Raw genomic sequence first — 20444 nt, 5'->3', positions numbered from 1 at the left:
CTATTATAGAGGACAAAACATTTGGAAGCAGCAGTTTAGCATCCACAATTCAGCTGTATGTCACAATTATTAACTTCCTGCCCAGATGCTAGAGTTACAAATATTTGTCTTCTTTCCAAAACACCTGGAGTTTCATCCAGGCATGTTTATCAGTCCTCCATTATGAATGTGGAGTATATAACAGTCATAGAAACAAAACAATTCTGCGTTTGCTTGCATGTGTGCTAGGGACCAAATCCAGGCTTTGGACATGCAAGGCAAGAACCACAAATTTTTACTGTGCAGATATGGAGTAATCTTCTCTCCTGGGGATTAGGAAGCATTTCGAAAGATTACTTTTTCACAGAATCCTGTGTTTGCCTTGCATGCGCCCAGGACGCACAGTTGGAGTGGGAGGAAATGGGTCACTACTCCATCTTCTAGGAAGTGAGTCTCAAAATGCCTGTACTTAGACACTCAAAGTGACTATCTTTACTATTCATTAAGTACTAATCTAAAATACTCTCTCACCCAGGCAAAAAACAAGAAAAAGTATCTGAGAACAAAGAGGGAAAGAAATGCCACCCTAGCAAAGCGCCAGAATAGCACAAGAGAGGTAAATTATGATTGCTGCAATGATTTAAAATGCTCTAAATCTGAATACAAGAATAGCACAAGAGAGGTAAATTATGATTGCTGCAATGATTTAAAATGCTCTAAATATGAATACAAGAATAGCACAAGAGAGGTAAATCATGATTGCTGCAATGATTTAAAATGCTTTAAATATGAATACAAGAGAATAGCAAGATATGTATTCTCATTTTTCCTCAGAAAAAAATGAATAGAACTTTGGTCATATTATTTGCTGTTTGCAAAAACTCAAAAGATCCTTGACAGGTGAGAGACAGGTCTTACTAAGATGTCATGTTTGAATTTCATTTGTATTTATTTTATTTGAGAAAGCTTATAGAATGAATCCATGATATTTAAAAAAATTTAAAAATAAGGAAACCTAGAGAACATGAAGGAATGAAAATAAATGGTGCTGAGAGATGGGTGTCTACATGACAGCCAAGACCTCAGGAAATCTCTTCACTAGCAAGCCGGCAAACACTACTTAACAAAGAAAGAAGAACAACCATTAAAACTCTAAAATTACATAGGAAAAGAAAAAATATTCTATTCAGAAATCTTCAAATTCATGGGAAATAGCGAAGCCTGAGAGTCCAAACTGCCTATGTTCCACCCCTAACTCTGTAAGGCAGAAATGCTACTGCAGAATAACTCAGCCAAGAAAATAGGTGACACCTCTCCCCATAGCTACCAGATATCTTCCCAGGAGGAACAAGGCCTTGGTAATCTTGCCTCCAGTGACATACCTGTTTCTGAGGCTAAGCTTGTGGTGAGTACAGAGAAAAGGACAAAGAATCCTACTCCAACCCCAGTATTTGGCTAGAGGTTTTGTCTTGGGTATTGCATCACTGAATGATCACCAGTCTCTGATCATTCTTGCCTTGGCTTGTAAAGTATGGGTTCGGTTCCTGGAGAGGCACGTAGTGAAGACTCGAGGCTGCTATTGCTGGGTTCCAATCAGAAGAGTGTCATTGTCTCCGGTCCCAGATCCAGAACTAAGGCTTGGGATTTTTACCTTGAGAGAGAGAGACCCAGGCCACACAACAGATAATATCCTAGTCTCCTTCCAAAGAATTGATTTCATTTGCAATAGATGCAGAAAGCTAAAGCTTAAGAAACTCTTAAAACCCGTGCAAATGAGGTAATCAGTAGCTAAGCAGACATTGGTAGGTTGAAGAGAAACACATGCTAAACTGTATCTATCCTGGTACTTTGCAGGAAAGAACTGAGGAGACAGCTGGGAGGAGCCCTCCAGAACTCAGAACAGACCTCAAACACAACTTCCAGACCTGCCCATTCAAAGGAGATTTTAAAAATTCACCTGAAGAGCAAATTATGATCCTGGGCAAGGTTGAAGACATTAGAGCAATCAGCCAAAAATTAGTGGGAGATTAACAGCTGCGTGTAGTCAGAGAAACCCACAAGCGCTCTTAACCGCTGAGACGCTCCTTCAGTCCCATAACCAGTTTTGATTTTTAACTTTCCTTCTTTTCCATAGATAATGTCAATATCTCTTGTCAACTATATATACCGAGAAGTGGGTTTTTGTGTTTTAACTACTTCTAGTTTTGTTTTTGTGCTCTATTGTGTGTTTTAAATGATTTTATTTGCTTTATTGAGAGGTTCACTTTGTTGTCCAGGCTGGACTCAGAGCTCTAGAATCTTAGATGCTGGCATTAACTCTATCTCATAGTCTTGTGTTACTGAATTATACATGCTACATGCTGGCAAAAAACTTTTCATTTATTTTTCCTTCCCCAGGCCCTTTCAGATAATCTTTTCTAATGTTAGGTAAAGAAACAAAAGCTTGAAAATGTTTAAAATGTTTTCAGTTACGTGATTTGCAGATTATTCAGGGTTCACAGTCAAGTTCAGTCTGCATCTCTTTTAGTAAGTCAGATTTGTATTTCCCCTCACAAGAGAAAGTGATACACTCGCAGCATCCTTTGTTTTAGAGCTCTTGACAAAGTTCAAGGAAATATTGTTTACCTTTGTATATAGGCGTAGTTCTGAAACTTGTTGGTAGATTTTTCACACAGCTGTGCCTATTTTCTTTTTTTAAAGATTTTATTTGTTACATATACAGTGTTCTACTGCATGTTTGCCTGCATGCCTGAAGAGGGCGCCAAATCTCATTTTTAGATGGTTGTGAGCCACCATGTGGTTGCTGAGAATTGAACTCATGACCTCAGGAAGAGCAGACAGGGCTCTTAACCTCTGAGCCATCTCTCCAGCCCCTGTGCCTATTTTCATCTGTTTCATACTCTCAACTTCTAATTTAAATAATTCTAATTTAACAATTTTGGATGAGATACATGAATTCTGTGTGGGAAAAACTCTCTTTAGTAATGAACAAAAATACTGATTTTTCCTGCAAGAGACATAGGATAAAAACAAGAAATGTTTGTTGAAAACCTACCATATCATAATCATATAAGAAGCATATCCCAGTTTCATGTTTACAACATATCATGTTTTCTTTCCCATTCTCTGTTCCATCAGGTTTATGGTAAAGAACATTTACTCCAAAGACATGAAGAATCCAATTGTAATGTGAAAGGTAAACTTCCATTTTACCTTCTCACAAACAGTTAATTTATTCAAAAATACTCATTTTATGCCATAACTTTGAGGTTGCCCCTGTGCCTGGTGCCGAAGAGTCTAAGATGTGCATAATGACTTACAAGCAGGCAGAGGTGCCACACATACCTGGCAACTGGAGTGTGGTCCCTATGACCCATGTGAAAATGGAAACTGAAACCGATTCCACAAAGCTGTCCTCTGACCTCCACACACTCCCGGCGGCATGTACTCCCCCATACACACACTTCACGTACGCACACACGACACAATAATAATAAATAAACAAGTACATCTAAAAAAACACATGGTACCAGTTCTTCCTTTCGGGAGCTCATCTTAACCAGGAAGAAAAGCAGGCACTGTGTTTCAGGTACAATGCCCACAGTGTGAGCTGTGCTCCAGGGGACAGTGACACGGGTAGTCAGCGGCCCGGGGCAGCAGGGGCCCACGCGGTTGAGGCACACTCATAGGGTTACAGAAGCTTGCCTGCAAAGACAGTATCGGGATCTAATGCTTTTTAAACGGTGTACTCCTGTCATTTCATAACTTAACAGAGTATGATCCCAGAAAAGAAATTAAATCTGGAAAATTCATTTCCTTCTGCTGCAAAGTGCTGTCTGACACATGTCCTTAACTACCTAGCATTGCTGATAGCTAATTTCTATCACCCTATCCTTAAATCCCCCTTAAGGAAAACATAAGATGAATAATAAGTATGTAAGTATATAGATAAGTTCTTTATGTAATGTATCAATCACGATAATTTACCAAAAATAATTATTTAAGTTTTTGTATATGTGTGCTGATTTATTATATATTTATACCACCATTATTCCCCCAAAAGAAGTTAAGGTATCCTAGTTAAAATATATGCATACATGTGTGCATAAACTCATTCAGTCTATGAAATAGGAAACAAACCCTGAAAGCTAACAGCCATAGCAAGAACAGGGGAGGTTAGAGAAGATTCATTTCACTAGAACTTTAAACAAGCCATTCTTTCTGACAGTGATCACCAAGGAATTCAGTGATTCTTTATATGTAACATTAATTTAAAATGGCAGACATCAGAAATAAAGATAAACAGAAAAGGGGCTAGGAAGACAGCTCCACTGAGAAACACGTTTGCTGCACAAGCATGAGTTCCTAAGTTTGGATCCTCAGAAGCCATGTAAATCAGACACAAGAACATACATCTGTAATTACAATATACTCAGAGTAAGATAGGAGAAGAATCCAGGAGACTCTCCATAAGCTTGTACGTAAGCTATCTTGGCACATGGCACATGCAGAAACAAACAAGAAACCTTGAGGTAGTCCCCTGACCTCTGCACATGTGTTATGGCATGCACATGCCCACATATATGTGCATGCAGACACAAACACACACACACACACACACACAAAGATTCTTTAAAAGATAAAAGAAAGTAAAAATAATATTTTAGAATACTTTTACCTTTTCTTAAGTCTTTACACAGACACCACATCCTAATAAATGGCATAATCTTGTTATTTTTCATGTTTTTCATTTAAAATTAGAGTATTTTATAAATATTTATACATGTGAAAAATGGCAGCAAAATATTTTATTCTATAAATCTTAATTTTTATAGCTAGGCCCATTGTTCAACTTTTATTTTGTTTCTAACTTTCCTCTATTGTAAACAACATAAAGTCTCTCCATTTGTGTATACAATTATTTCTTTCTGAAAAATTCCTAGAGAAGGAATTGTTGTTCCCAGAGGTATAAATACTTGAAATACAACAAAAAAATTTATAATTGAATATATGACATGTTAATTTCCTTGAGTTAAACTGCTGTTCACACATTATTGGAACTTTCGTCTTGAAAGGAGACACTGTAAATAGTCACTCATTTCCACTTGCTATGATCCTTTACCATCTTCTGTAGATCCAAGGCCGACTGTACCAGATGTGTTCGTGGCTCATTGTTTCAGAAGACCATCGCCTAATCAAGGCTTGGGTGAGTATGGAGGGCTCAGAGTCTGTGATCACCTGTAATCTGAATATGTGCACAATAATAGCCTTTGTCTGATCAAGGCCTACATATAAAGAATAAAAATTATCTTAAAATCAGATTGTCAACCAAGCAGTTTACCTTACCTGAAATTTAGGAGCTTAATTTTTTTGCTTCTTTCTGGCTCTAGAAATGCATAGAAAAGGCCAACAGAAATTGGTTATACATAAATTTGTTTTTAATTTTGTATTACCTTTCTTTGATAATTACACACACACACACACAATTACTCTCAGCACCTACTCTCTTTTCTCCCTCTGAGCCCCGTTGGTTCTCCCTCCTCTATACAAATCCCTTTCTTACATCCATGTCTTGTTTGGTTTTGTGACTCTCTAAGTTTAACTGGAACTGACTTTGTGACCATAGATTTACAACTATCTGTTGGAGCTTGGTTGGATTGACAGTGGGTCCACAACTGAAGACAATGACTCCCCTTCTCCCAGAAGCTATCAGTAACCAATAGTTCAACAGGGAGGGGTAGGATTCAATGAGGCCCTCCCTATTTATGACTGATTATGGACATGAATCAGTTTCTAATAGTTTTATACTACCAAAAAGAGAACAGAATATTTTACCTCATTTTCTAATAGTTGCGTTTACGTCTCATCAAATCTAGGGGCATATAAAAACTTTGAGAGTATTCTGTCTTAGCCCTAACTCATTAGGGCTAATTTATCGGGCTCATACAATTTTTGACTACGCTTGGTCCAAGTAGTTTATTAAATTGCAATACAGTTCATTCTGATGCTAAAGAGCTTCAGCAATGAAGCAACTATTGTGAAGCAGTTTTCAGTCAAGTTCATTGAAAAGAGAATAGTATCCCAAGGCCAGCTTGACCTATGCATCCCTTGAGAGAGAATGCTAAATGACTATATTGTTTTACTGACAATTAAAGGGCGTATCTAACTCATTAGGAATAGAGCCTAGGTGGACTGCTGATAACCCCAGTGCTCTGAGGGCAGATGTGGGATCCTCAGAGTAAACTGGCTGACTTGAGTAGATGAATCAGAAGGTCTTGGTTCAGGTGAGAGACCTTGTCTCTCTATATAAAAATAGAACAATCAAGGAAGACACAGGGTGTCAACCTCTGACTTATACAGGCACACACACACACACACACACACACACACACACGAGAGAGGGGACATGGCACAACATGTGGAAACTAATTTGAGATTGTCAAGGAAGATAAACTAAAGTAGAATTGGTTTGGACACTTAAAATGGACTAAGAAGGCAGATCTACTAACACATACCTCCACAGTTAAATCTTTGAACTCTGTTCAAACACAAGTACCCCCTAGATGAAGCTGACTTGGCATACTTCAGATTCCTAAAACATTGTTTATTAAGTTCTGCTAAGCTTTTGCACAATAGACCCCTCCCCCCAAACTACCCAGAGAATGATACATATCCAATATACTTTTTACAAGACAGTTTAACCTAGCCAGAACAGTTTAACTAAGCCTCATGTAGCTTAAAACTATAAATGTAGCCATAATTGTATAAGCCTCAGAACACTTACTCTAGGCTACTAGACTATGTCCCAGGTAATCATCCTCACTTTGAATTGAATAACTTATTTGTTCTCACATTTGACATGCCTTCATTTGCCTGTTAAGTTGACAGAGACATCCTAAAGGAAAAGAGGTAAAAGTAGACTAAGTCTCATGAATCTGTGATTAGACAAATAAGAACTAAACAACTGAAAATATTTTCACCTTCCTCCAAAATAACAATGTTCAGTCAAAATAGTAGATGGTGAACTCACTTGCATATCGTATAAGGGGTATGTTGGTCTCTTTTATGAAGAATTTGAGGCTAGCCTGAACTATGTAAGACCATACCTATAAAAAGAGTTAAATTCTGTATCAGAGGGAAGAAATATTATGAAAGTACACTTTATCACTATACACAGGTTAACTTGTTCTGCTGTTAATTATGATTGCCACTGTTAAATAGTTCTTTTATTATTTAACTTAAATAATAAGATTCTATAATGGTAAAGAAAAATAATATATAATAATATGTACCTTAGGCTCCGATTTTTATATTAAAATATGTGCATAGTAATTTATCATAAATTACACTTTACTTTGACCTAATATATCTGTATCCTAGATCAACTCTCTAAAATGTTGGTCACATTAGTGTGTATGTAAACATCCTTCGCAAGTTGGGGAGGTTGTTTTACTTTGATTTTTGGTGATGGTGGTTCCTCCTCCTCCTCCCTCCTCCTTTCTTCTTTCTCCTCCTCCACTTCTTCCTTCTTCTCTTTTTCTTTTTTCCTTTCTTGAGGTCTTGCTGTATAACCTAGACTTACCTGGAACCCAAGCCAGGCTTTAACTCCTCATACCCGCGTCTACTTCCCTTGTGAAGGTATCACTAAAAAGGGAGTTGACTTCTTGAGTAAGTTTTGCTTGCTTCCTTTTTCCTTGCTTCTTCTACTTGGTTTTTAGCCTTCCTTTTGTTGTACTCAGAGCCTCTCACATGCTAGGCAACTCCTCTACCACTGTGCCGCACTCCTAGCCCATAGATTACTTACCAGTTGGTAGCTAATATATTCTCCTCTTGGACAAGTCTTATTAAAAGACTCACAAGAGGAATATGTACTCATATAGTTCATGTGTGTGAACAAAACATTATTTAACTAAAGATGAGCTAGATTATATTTAATGTGCACATTAAGTGTACATCAAGTAATTGCCAAGGAAATAAAAAATTAACTTTTGTTGGCCTTAAAATGTAACCAGACATTTTATGGTATATTCTCCGTTTTAGTGAAAATTCCTGGACATACATTTTATCCGCAAAAAACACACTCAAGGTAGGTGAACTCGTCTTGATTTCTCCTAACTATATTACTCTTTTTCTTCTGTCTTAGAATGTTTTGATTTTGTATTAAAGCAACAGATAAGGCTACTCTTTGAAAAAAATTGTTGATCAAGTTTATCTTTAGGTCTTACCTGTTTAGATCACTAAGATGTAAGAGCACCCTCAGATGCAGTTTTGAAGGGTTCTGAGACAAGTTCAATATACCTAAATTGTCCTCGATGGATTCATTAAAGTCTTAGCTAAGTGTTTATTTCTGTATGTTTATCATTGAATTATCTGTGATTACTCATTTTTAAAATAAAACTTTCTGGCAAGTTCATTATCACTGTAGGATGAATGCACAACAATCATGTGTTCTACTAATGTCTCTCATAGTTTATGGACCATTGGTCACACTGAGATAAAACTCATGTCTAAAGCCTGGAAAGGGCACAGAAAGAGAAGTCAAAGATTACATTGCCCAGCTTGAAATCTTTGTGTGGACTGGTAACTATTGTATGTATATTACCTTTGGCTAATCTTCCTGTCCATAGGAATAACCAACCACTGTCTGGACAGTGACTTGGGTAATCACAGATAAATTTACACAACTATATAATTTCACTACAAGAGGCAATGGTGTGCCTTTTCCCTCCTTCTTTGGCTTCTTTTCTCAAGAACCTGATTTCTATTCAACAGCAACAAAAAGGGTTCTGTTTGAATGTATACTCTCTGACTCCAAAAGTCTAGAGAATTGGTTACATAAGTGATGGTATGGCAGGCATCTTTGGACATAACTACTTGGACCTAGAATTAAGCATTTAAGATAAGATATACTACAAAAAGAAATCAAATCATAAAAATCAAGATAAGAAAATATTGGGCTTGCTGGGCAGTAGAGGTGCACACCTTTAGCCTCAGCACTCAGGAGGCAGAGGCAGGTGGATCTCTGTAAGTTCAAGGACAGCCTGGCCTAAAAAATGAGTTCCAGGACAGTCTGGGCTGTTATACAGAGAAACAAACCCTGTCTCTAAAAAAAGAAAAAGAAAAAAGAGAGAGTGAGAGAAAGAGAGAAAGAAAGGAAGGGAAGAGGGGGTGGGAGGGGAGGAGGAAAGAAGGGAGGAAGGGAGAAAGGAAGGAAGGAAGGAAGGAAGGAAGGAAGGAAGGAAGGAAGGAAGGAAGGAAGGAAGGACAATATGGGGCTGAAGAAAGGTCTCAGTGTTTAAAAGCATTTACTGTTCTTCCAGAAGATCTGTACAGCTGACGTGCAGTGCACATAAATTCATACAGTCACAAACACATATATATGAATAAGAATAAATCTTTAAAAATATAATAAGAGTGGACTATAGAAATGGGTGGTGCACACCTTTAATCCCAGCACTCAGGAAGCAGAGGCAGGCGGATCTCTATGAGTTCTAGGCCAGCCTAGTCTACAGAGCGAGTTCCAGGACAGCCAGGGCTACACAGAGAAACCCTGTCTCGAATAATATATGTATTATTTTATTTTTTCCTCATATATTTCTTCATTATATTTTCCTCATACACACACACACACACATATATATATATATGTATATATACATATGAGGGAAAGCACTGGAATTAAAAGATAGGACTATTAGATTTAATGCTGCTTCTTGCTTCTTATTATTTATATGATCATAAGAAATTTGCTTAATCTTTATTATCCTCCTTTTTAAATGGTACTTGTACTACCTATCCTGCCTATATCACAAGCTGGTGAGAGCTCAAAGATTACATATACTAAGATATAAAATGCAAATAGAAAAACTGCATTACTCTTCTGTAAGTAGTTGACATTGAGATTACAATACTCAATTTTTTCAGCTCCCGACGTATGATTCAGGGTCTTAACAAAGACCAACAGACATATATTTTAGAAACTTGTAAAAATCCAATCCAAGAAGAAGTTCAGTCCAAAGGAATCGACATGTATGAAAGTTGTTTCAAAGTGGAATCCTTGAAGTGTCCTATGAACAAACAAACTTCAAATTGGATTGAGAAGACAAGAATACCAACAGGTTTTTTAAATTGTTTAAGATAGATCCTTTATATTATGTTATAATAAATCTCATCAAATCTGGATTACAGGAACTACATTGGTAAACAGGACATTAATTATCATTGCCCTCCTGTCTCTGAAGAGTACTTGCCTTATTCAATCTCTGAATGAGCACTTTTAAAATTTCCTTGGTTTAATATAGCCTTGAAATATTTTAATTGCATTCTTACCACTACCCTACAACCAAGGAACTTTGTCTTAATGCTGTGACCATATTCTGGTAATTTCTGCTTCCCAGGCATGGGGTTTTCAGTTGTAAACAACCTTTAACTTTGTCTTTCTAAAGTGGTCCCAAACCAACTGAAAACCACTGTAGGTCATAGTTATTGTCTTGAGATGTATCTATTCTGAACCACCCCTTACAGAAGGCCAAAGGACATTGGCCCAATTCTTATTCTTCATAGTAACAGATGTGGATTTAAGTTGTAGAAAGTAAAGCTAAAGTCAATTTCACCTTCATTCTACTTGAATGAATCAATAAATCATGCTAAATGAAAAAACAGACATAGGTCAGGAGATATGGTACACATCTTTAATCCAGATACTTGGGAAATGGAGGCAGGTGCATCTCAGTGAGTTAGAGGCCAGCCTGGTCTACAAAGTGAGTTCCAGGACAGAGAGAACTGTTATACAGAGAAACCCTGCCTCAAAAAGAAAAAAGAAAAGAAAGGAAGGAAGGAAGAAAAGATAGAAAGAAAGCAAAACAAGGCATAAAATAGGAAATGCTATATGAAAGCAAAGTTTATTGGAGAGAAAAAAACAAATACAGTAAAGTAGAAGCTGTATGGGAAACTGGATGTACCATGAGAATCCATCTAGGGATGATGTTTTCTATACTCTAATTGTAGTAATGATTTCACAAGTCTTGACAACTGTTGAAATGCCATGATCTTGGGCCAGTGCAACTAGCCTAACAGAATTAGTGTCTGCTGAGAAGGAAAGACAGGACGGAGCTGCCACTCTGTCTAGATAAACTGCATTGGAAGTGTCTTTTAAATGTTGATGCTGAGCTACTGAATAGGCTGCTGATTATTAGTATGGAGTTCAGAAAAGATCTTAAGATCCATTTGGGAGTTTTGAAAACATAGATCAGGCTGGCCAGTGGTGGCACACGCCTTTAATCCCAGCACTTGCGAGGCAGAGGTAGGCAGATCTCTGTGAGTTCGAGACCAGCCTGGTCTACAAAAGATAGTTCCAGGACAGCCTCCAAAACCACAGAGTAACCCTATCTAGAAAAAAAGCAGAAAGAGAGAGAGAAAAGGAAACATAGATCATGGTTTAAAGCATATCTCTGGAAGTTATTTATAAGGAAATGAGTGTGCATTATAGACAGAAAAGGACACAGGACCAAATCTCCAAGAATCCTTACAGTGATAGATCAAAAAAGAATAGAAACCAAAACAGAAGACTCTGAGATAGGAGGTAGTGTCCAGGGAAAACCTTGTGTATGGAAGAGAAATGCAGACAATAGGTAGTCCTAGAAGCTAAGCAAGAAAGTGTCAAACAGGAGAGAATGATCAACTGAGTCTGAGACTTCTGATTAGTCAATTGAAATGGACTGACTTGAATTTTATAACATTTGAGTTTCTGGGCATCTCTTTTTGGGCGGGGAGGGTGTTCTTTTTGTAGCTTTGGAGCCTGTCCTAGAACTCTGTAGACCAGGCTGGCCTTGAACTCACAGAGATCGAACTGCCTCTGCCTCCCGAGTGCTGGAATTAAAGATGTGTGCCACCACTGCCCAGTGGTTCTGGGGATCTTGATTAGAGAAATTTTGGTAGAGTGCTTAGAGGTACCGATACAACTGAAGTATGTCTAAGGGATAGAGAGAAAAGCTGGAGGTTTGCTATAAAGCCTGAAGACCTGAATTCAATCCCCTAGAACTCACCTATAAAAAGAAGGAAATTGACTCCACAGTTTTCTCTGTTCTCAACATGTGCATGACCTTCTCCACCCATACACCATACATATAATAACATTTTAATGTAATTTAGAAACTAAAATAATAGTTTTCGACCTTATCTATTTTTTTCTGAGCTAAGACCCTCTTCTTTCCATTAACAACTTTATTTATAAACAAATATCCTATTGAATCTTGGTGACATTAAAACAAAAGTTATGCAATTTTCCCTTTCCTCAACAGGAACTAGTCCCTCTTCATTTTCTGCTCTGCATTCCCTTTAAAATACCATGTCTTCGTCATAATTCTGTTTCTTATAGAAGGAAGTTTGTCCTTTCGCATTATTGAACTTACCAAGAAGAAAATATGTGGGTTATGTCAGAAATTACTGAAAAGCCCGGTCAGACTTTAGTTCTGGGAATATTTATTTATATTTACTGATGAGAGATAGTACCAAAGTAGTTCTGCCTGCCAAAGCAGAGTTTAGAAGTAAATTTATAACAAATACTGGCAACTGCTTATATCTAGACTTTTCTTTGGACTTGACCAATACAAATACCATACTCCCACACCACCCATTCTTCTTATCCAAACCACCAGCTCTGGAAATAAGTCATGGCACCCAATCGTCTCCTTTTTGGAATGGCTCACTTCCACAGATTTTTCTGCTTACATCTATAATTACTTTTTCTAATATCATTGATATATATTAATATTGATAAGTCCTAAGCAGCAAAAGGAAAACAAATGATTGCAGCTGAAAAATGGATTGAAGAATGAGTTTCTCAGTGTGGTCTCTCTTCATTGGGGAATACCTAAGTTTTTAAAAAGGAAGTCCACAAGAATATATCCACAGACACCAATAACTTATCCTTGCCGTAAGCCCTCACACCTATGAGTTAAAGTATATTTGTGGACTGTTTCTGGGGTTCCATTATTTTCTACTAATAGTCATGTTGCTTTTTCTTAAGAAAAAAATTTTTAAACATCCAATAGGAGTTCCATCTGTTTCATCTTCACCATATATAACAGAACTGCTATCAAGTTTGTAACTCAGGGAAATTCATAATCATTACTGTTTTCTTTTGGTGACAGTTTCGTCTTCACTTTCTCTGTGGTGAAGTGCCTGTAGTCATATCATACAGCACTGAAAGTCAGAACCCAGGCTGTAAACATGGCAGAGCTGGGCAGATAGGGGACCTATGCTGACCCAATTCCAAATATAAGGGATATCTTATATATTCCAGTATAACTAGATTCTTCCCACCAGCCTGGTCCCAGACCTTGTCAGTCCCAAATGAACATGCAGGATACTATATTAATTATGAGACTGTTGGCCGTTTTCTATGGCTTCCTGTTGGCTAGCTCTGATTTTATTATTAACCCATAACTGCTAATCTGAGTATTTCCACGTGGTCTTCTCTTACTGGAGAAAGGGTCCAGACCTCTTACTCCTCTCGAGTCCCACATGGTGACTGACTGTGCCTCTGTTTCCCAGAATCCTCCACCTCTCCTAGTCCCACCTATCTTGCTTCCCTATTGGCCATCAGTGCTTTATTTATCAACCTATAAGACAAACATATACACAGAAGTACTTCCCCCATCATTCCAGTTCTTGTAACCACATGTAAATCTCCAGCACATTCTATTCATTCCTTATTGTCCCTCTTCTCACCCCATACTTGCTTTCTCAGCAGTGTCCTCTGTACATGTGTCTTCAGTCAACAACAAATCATTATAATTGTATAACAACACAATGGAGGCCATTACCCAGTTCTACACTTACCTGTCTACTGGACATCTCCATTTTGTTACCCTGAGTATTTCTAGTCACCTTACCTTACTGATAATTTCTCTCTCCTCCTGCTTTCTACATCTCAGTCAGTATATTGCCATCATTCTTATATCTCAGTAACACCCTCACCTTCTGAATCCCTGGTTATGTATCGACATATGAAAATTTATCCATTCTATGCCTAAACATTCTCTCAGGCATACTCACTCCATCCTTCTACTACTGCTTTGTCTCTGTCCTTTGAATTCCTTCACTGACAGTAGTCGATTATAGTTAGAGGGTTTCTCATCCCACCTGCCAGTTCCCAAATAACCACTTAAGGCTTAACAGTAATTATAATTGTTTCACCAATAATTACTGACTAGCTCTCACAATTAAATTAACCCATTTCTATTATTTTATATTTTACCATAAGGCTTGTGGCTTGTTATCTCACATCTTGCTTCCCTATTGACCATGTGGCATCTTCATGATTCTGCCTTCTTTCTCTCCATGTCTTTGTCTGAAATACCCACCTGGCTATATTCTGCCTGGCCATTGGCCAAAACAGCTTTATTTATCAACCAATAAAAGCAACACATATAGAAGAACATCCCACATTAGTTGTTCTTTCTCTGTCCCACTTTCCAACTCTTAAATAACCACACAGGGACTTCCTATTAATTAAGAAAGCTTGGTCAGTATCTTAGGGTTGTTTCCAACTAGCTCTTAAATTAATCAATCACTATTAATCTGTGTGCTGCCATGTCTTGCTTGTTCTCTGTTTCTCAGCATTTCTGCCCTCTTCTTCCCAGCATTCTCTCTGTCCCAAAAATTCTCCCTCGCTATTGGCAGTTTAGGGTTTTATTAGGCCAATCACAGAAACCTTATGCTGTTTCCAAACTTTTCATGAATCAATATTACATAATCTGCAGTTTGAAATACTTTAATCTAGATCACTACTATACTTAGTGTAGTTCTCATCCAAGACCCTGCTGAATTGCATATGTGTTGGGAAGCTTTCCTCTTTCATTACCCTTTGTTCCCATCCATAAGTTTCCCTAGAAGTACCTATCTGTAACCTGAGTGAGTGTTCTAACCTTTCCTATAAGAATACATTCTTGAGGCAGGGGAAATAAATCATTTAGTAAGCTTGAAGAGTTGAATTCAGAACTCCAGCACCCATATAAAAAGCCAAGTGTGGCAGCACCTGCAACTTCAGCACATGGGTTAGGGGGATTATGGGAGGGTGGCGGAGACAAGCAGATCACCGGAGCTCTCCGCTTAGCCAGTCTGCCTAAGTCAGTGAGCTTCAGGTTCAGTGAAAAGCCTTGTCTCAAAGTAAGATGGGGAGCAGTAGAAGATGCCAGAAATCTACCTGGCCTCCACATATGCATACATGTGTGAGTGCACTACACACATTCATTCACATGCACGAGCACACACGCATACACACAAATCAAACATATAATTTCATTGATGCTTTAGTTTGTCTCTAGTCTTGATCCATCATAATGAAATTAAGAATTATGTTTCCCATATTTAATTGCCAACTAACTAAAGTGCTAGGTACACAGTAGGTATTGAGTGAGTGTTTGTTCAGTAGCCTAATAGTGGCTTCTAGTGATACTGTGTACAAGTTCATTTGTCAGCATTGACAGATATTGTAGTCGTTATCTTTCAGATCCAACTGAATTTAATGAGTGTTTTAGTATTTGGTTTACTTTCTTTTTGGTAATAGACAATTCTATTAAAAAACAGCAATACTTCACTGGAGTGTTTTCCAGACATAAAAGTACAGAATAATGAACTCACTGGGTTTCCCACCCTCCTTTATTAGCTTCCAGCTTTTTTTGTTTTATCTGTATTCCCACCATGTTTTTCCTGGAGTGTTTTAAAGTAGATTCTACAAATTATAATTTTGCCTGTAAACAATCTAGTATATATCTCTAACTGGATAATCACTTTAAGAAACAACAATGCACAGTGTGTTTTCTTGACTTAATTTTTTGTGGTTTACTTTTCTTTATGCTATTAACTAATAACTTACATATTATAATATATATGAGCCTGTCACTTTCTTTAAGATGCAAGACTAATAGGCAGATTTCCTTCCGGATTTTTTTCCTAAGTATGGACATTTCATTTTAGTTGTGATGAATTCTATGTAATATAAAATTTACTTTTAACTATTTTTAAGGGTACAGGTTAGTAGTGCTAAATTCTTTGGCATTTTTCTGCAAAGAATCTTCAAAACTCTTTTTATCCTAAAAGACTGCTTTTCCTTCTCTCAGCCCCTGGAAACTATTCTACTTATTGTACCCAGACATTCCTTATCAGTGGAGTATTTAGAAGACAGATATAGCATTTGTCTTTTTGACTACCTTATTTTACTTAGAATATGACTTCAAGATTTAATAATGTCAATATTTTATCATATTGATAAATGACTTTTCAAATTATCTATCCATGAACTCTTAGATTGCTTCCCTTTGTGAATAATGCTGCTATGAACATGGGGGTACAAATTTGTCTTTTATGCCATAATTTCAATTCTTGTGGAATCCACTTGGAAACATGATAAATATGTTTCTAGCTTTTTGAGGAAACACGCTATACTGTTCTCCACATTAACTGTACCATTTTACACTCTCACAGTGTAAAATGTAAAATTTATACAGGGATTCCAAATTCTCTAAATACATAACAATACTTGTTATTTTCTCTGGTTTGGGAGAGATTTATTTTTTAATAATAGACTAAAAGCTATAGGATGTGATAAACATTTTTAAATGTTATTATGCTAGGTAGTGTTGATACTTGCCTTTAATCCCATAACTCCAGAGGCAGAAGAAGGTAGATCTCTGTGAGTTCGAGGCCAGCCTAGTCTACAGAGTGAGTGCTAGGATAGGTTCCAAAGCTACACAGAGAAACCCTGTCTTGAAAAAACAAAAACAAACAAGCAAGAAGAAAAACCAAGAAGTAACAGTGAAGTAATTTTGGTTGTATTAAAGGGTCCCAGTGTTAGGAAGGTCGAGAAGCACTGCTCTGTGGGCCCTGAATTCAGGCCGCTGCCTTTCATGCACTTGCTTTCTTGGTGTCCACACACACTGCTGTACGCCTGTCTTAGTGAGGGCCTTTGCCCTCAAATGTTCCTTGTCCAGATGTTCTTTCCCATGGCATCTGTTTGTTTAATCCATGTCTCCTATGATATGTCAGGATCATAGATAGGCCTTCTCTTAATACTTTCTTAATATGTAAGTCAACCATATTCCCCCTAGAATTCTCCATTTCCCTTCCTAGCCTTATTTCACCCTGTAAAGTTTATCACCTAACACACTATGCATTTTACTTATTTTTTTAACCATTGTCATTAAACCATAAACTGTAAATAGCAAAGACTTACAGGTAAAACTCCTGGTGTGGAATTTGCCTTAATACAAAATTGCTGAATGAATATATTCATACGTCCAGATATATATTATATAAATTTGTGGTTTCTTCCTAGAGTCGCATCATGAATCGAAAAGCAAAACAAAACGATGCACATCTTTTCAGAGCAAGAGGCCTGGCACAAATTGGACAGACGATGAAAAAAGAATCTACAGGGATAAGAGAATAGCGCAAACTCAGGAAATTCTACAATACTTACTCCCTATCGTGGAATCCTCTAAAAACATAAAAGCTACTCAAATGAAAGACCTATTCAATCCAGGAGCTGACTTGCAGCACCATCAGTAAGTCAGTGGCGTTCATCATGCTTATCTATGTATTGCTGAGGAACAAGCCCAGAACTTTATTGTGCTGTGCAAATGCTCTACCTTTAAGCCACCGCCAAGCCTGTTCCTTACTATTTAATACAGTTTTATAAGGAAACACAGCTTGTTAGTTCATTATCTTTAGAAGCAAACAAGCTTTTAAAAACATGACCAACTACATCACAAAGCCCAAGGTCAAAATTATATGCCAGGTATGTAAAGGGTTAAGTTATAAGGCATTATATTTGACCTATTACTTGTATAGTGTATTTTAGTTTGTATCTGCAAAGTAAGAAGATGTAACTATAGCACGACTTGACAATTTTTAGATATTTTAAAACTTTATACTCCTGAGTGAAGGGAGCAGGATTAAAATAATTAATCTTGGCTACATCAACGATTTGGTACTCAGTGGAAAGCAATAATAAGATTATTTCTTTTAAAAATGAAAAACAGATGTATTTCCAAGGCACAAAGGAAAACTACATAAATAAAAGATAATAAAATCTGAAAATAGTAAATATAATAGTATTTTGACAACATTTTGTAAACTACTTCCCATATGCTAGATATTTTCTAAGTTATATACATATGACCAATAGGGCCTAATAGTTATGGTTTCTGCATCCCTGGATATAACTAATCTCAGCTCTGAATATATTTGTAACTATGCTTGGTTGACTGTGCAGATACAGAAATCCCCAGTACAGAGGATAGACTGAGTACCTTACATTTTATAGGAAAAACATGTGAGCTGGGCGGTGGTGGCACACGCCTTTAATCCCAGCACTCAGGAGGCATTGGCAGGAGGATCTGTGAGTTTGAGGCCAGCCTGGTGTACAGAGTGAGTTTCAGGACAGCCAAGGCTACACAGAGAAACCCTGTCTGGAACAAAAACAAACAAACAAACAAAAAAAGATACAAGGACTTTAAATAGCTTTTGCAAAGCCACATAATAGTTATCAATATGATTAAAAAAAATGGTGCCGGGCGTTGGTGGCACATGCCTTTAATCCCATCACTCGGGAGGCAGAAGCAGGTGGATCACTGTGAGTTGGAGGCCAGCCTGATCTACACAGCGAGTTCCAGGACAGGCTCCAAAACAATACAGAGAAACCCTGTCTCAGGGAAAAAAAGTGGTTATTTCTAGTAGAATGCTATAGCAGTCATGATGGGAAAGACCCTATATGACAGGAATTGAGTTTAATAATAAGACAGCTAAAATATGAAAAGATAATATGAATCTAGGCCGGCAAACAAAGTATAGAGTATGATATCAGCAGGGTTATGAATCAGGGAGTTAAGAAATGTCTCAGTGACTAAGAGGGCCGATGCTCATGCAGGGGACTGAAGTTTAGCTCTCAGCACCCACACAGCAGCTCACAGCTGCCCACAATCCAGCTCCAGAGGATTGAACACTTCCTGTATTCTTGGTGGTATTTTTACTCTTTGGATTTTCTCTCTTTTGGGGGGGCGTACAATCCAGCTCCCAAATAAATCACACACATGGAGGCTTATTCTTCCTTTCTTATGACCTGCCTTAGCTTGGCTTATTCTTGCCAGCTTTTCTTAACTTAAATTCACCTGTCCACCTGTTGCCTCGTCTTGCTGTGTGGCTAGCCCCTGATACATTCCTCTCCTTCTTGCTCCTTTTTCTTCTCAGATTTCTCCTCCTATTTGTTCTGTCTGTCTGCCAGCCCCGCCTATCCTTTCTTCTGCTTCACTAAGGCTGGAGAGATGGCCACCTGTTTAGAGTGCTTGCTGCTCTTGTAGAGAACCCGCATACACTCCCCAGCACCCGCACGGCAGCTCACAACTGCCTACAACTCTTCAGGCCTTTTGGGCACCTGCACACACATGGGAGGCATGCATATGCATGGTAGCAAACATGAGCAAATATCAAAAAGTTTTGAAATTATAAAATGCAATCGATGTTAGCAAAGAGCCTGAGAAATTGAGACTCTAGAGTTAGCGATAGGCCTCAGTAATAATTTTATAGTCATTATAATACAAGAGTCTTTACATACTTCAAATCTACAAATACTCTCAGTGTGGACAGGCCGGAGGCTGAAGGTGTTGACAAATACTATATAGCAACTAGACTTCTTTGTTTACAGATAACAGAAAACAATCTAAAATAGCTATAGTAATTATAAGAGGGAAGAATTATAAAAAATTTAAGGTGATTTGTGAAAACAGAAAGAAAAAGCATTATCCAGGACTGGAACTAGGGAGGAGAAATCCTCCAGGGCTTTTACACTTTAGGTTCTGTTTGTACCTCTCTGTGAAAGGCAGCCACTCCCCCTCCCAGATTTGTATCTTATAAGATGTGAGTTGTTTGTCTACAAGCATGAGTCACTGTCTCTGGTTCCAAGTTCTAGATTCTAGGGAAAGATGATTGGCAACTGTGCTAATGGATGGAGGTCACATAGTTACTTAGGACTATTGGAAGCTGTGTCCTTGATATACAGTCAAATTGTGCCTATAGCAAAACCGCCTAGAAGTATCTTCTGTGGGTGAACGAGAAACAGTAACAATAGGAAAGTAGCAACAAGACCATTCTTAGCAGATAGGCTTTCACTGTGTGTTTAAACATCAAGTTCATTGGTTTGTTTGTTAGTTGTAAGTTTTGTGTATGTTTATTTAGTTTAATCTGCTTTGTTGTTTGTTTTAGAGCTCTCTTTCAGGATGCCTTTTCTCTGTCCTATATGTCTTGGTTTGACAGGCACAGCAGTGTTCCACACTGCTGACTATAGGTACCGATACAGGGTAAAGTAGAATAAGGGGTGAGCAAGAAATAAGAGCCTGCTTTGCTAAGCTGTGTTGGGAATGAATGTGTCCATTTGAATCACAGAAAGACTAAAGTGCCACAACAGC

At 37.7% G+C, this 20444-nt stretch overlaps 1 protein-coding gene across 5 annotated transcripts in view; it reads left to right on the top strand.

The window, feature by feature from the left end:
- The window catches only part of Agbl3 (AGBL carboxypeptidase 3), a 79467-nt gene that overhangs the window by 51303 nt on the left and 7720 nt on the right, over positions 1-20444 (top strand). For all 5 annotated transcript variants that reach the window (XM_040728729.1, XM_040728728.1, XM_040728727.1 and 2 more), the window contains 7 exons: positions 515-595; positions 1834-1965; positions 3118-3175; positions 5114-5185; positions 8020-8065; positions 9904-10097; positions 17318-17546. In XM_040728729.1, the coding sequence (XP_040584663.1) occupies positions 515-595; positions 1834-1965; positions 3118-3175; positions 5114-5185; positions 8020-8065; positions 9904-10097; positions 17318-17546 (812 nt within the window). The remainder of the gene's footprint in view (positions 1-514; positions 596-1833; positions 1966-3117; positions 3176-5113; positions 5186-8019; positions 8066-9903; positions 10098-17317; positions 17547-20444) is intronic.

Source organism: Mesocricetus auratus, unplaced genomic scaffold (genome assembly GCF_017639785.1).
Source record: "Mesocricetus auratus isolate SY011 unplaced genomic scaffold, BCM_Maur_2.0 Super-Scaffold_100019, whole genome shotgun sequence".
Classification (NCBI taxonomy): domain Eukaryota; kingdom Metazoa; phylum Chordata; class Mammalia; order Rodentia; family Cricetidae; genus Mesocricetus; species Mesocricetus auratus.
Note: the sequence above shows the minus strand (reverse complement) of the source record. Positions and strands in the feature narration are given on the sequence as shown.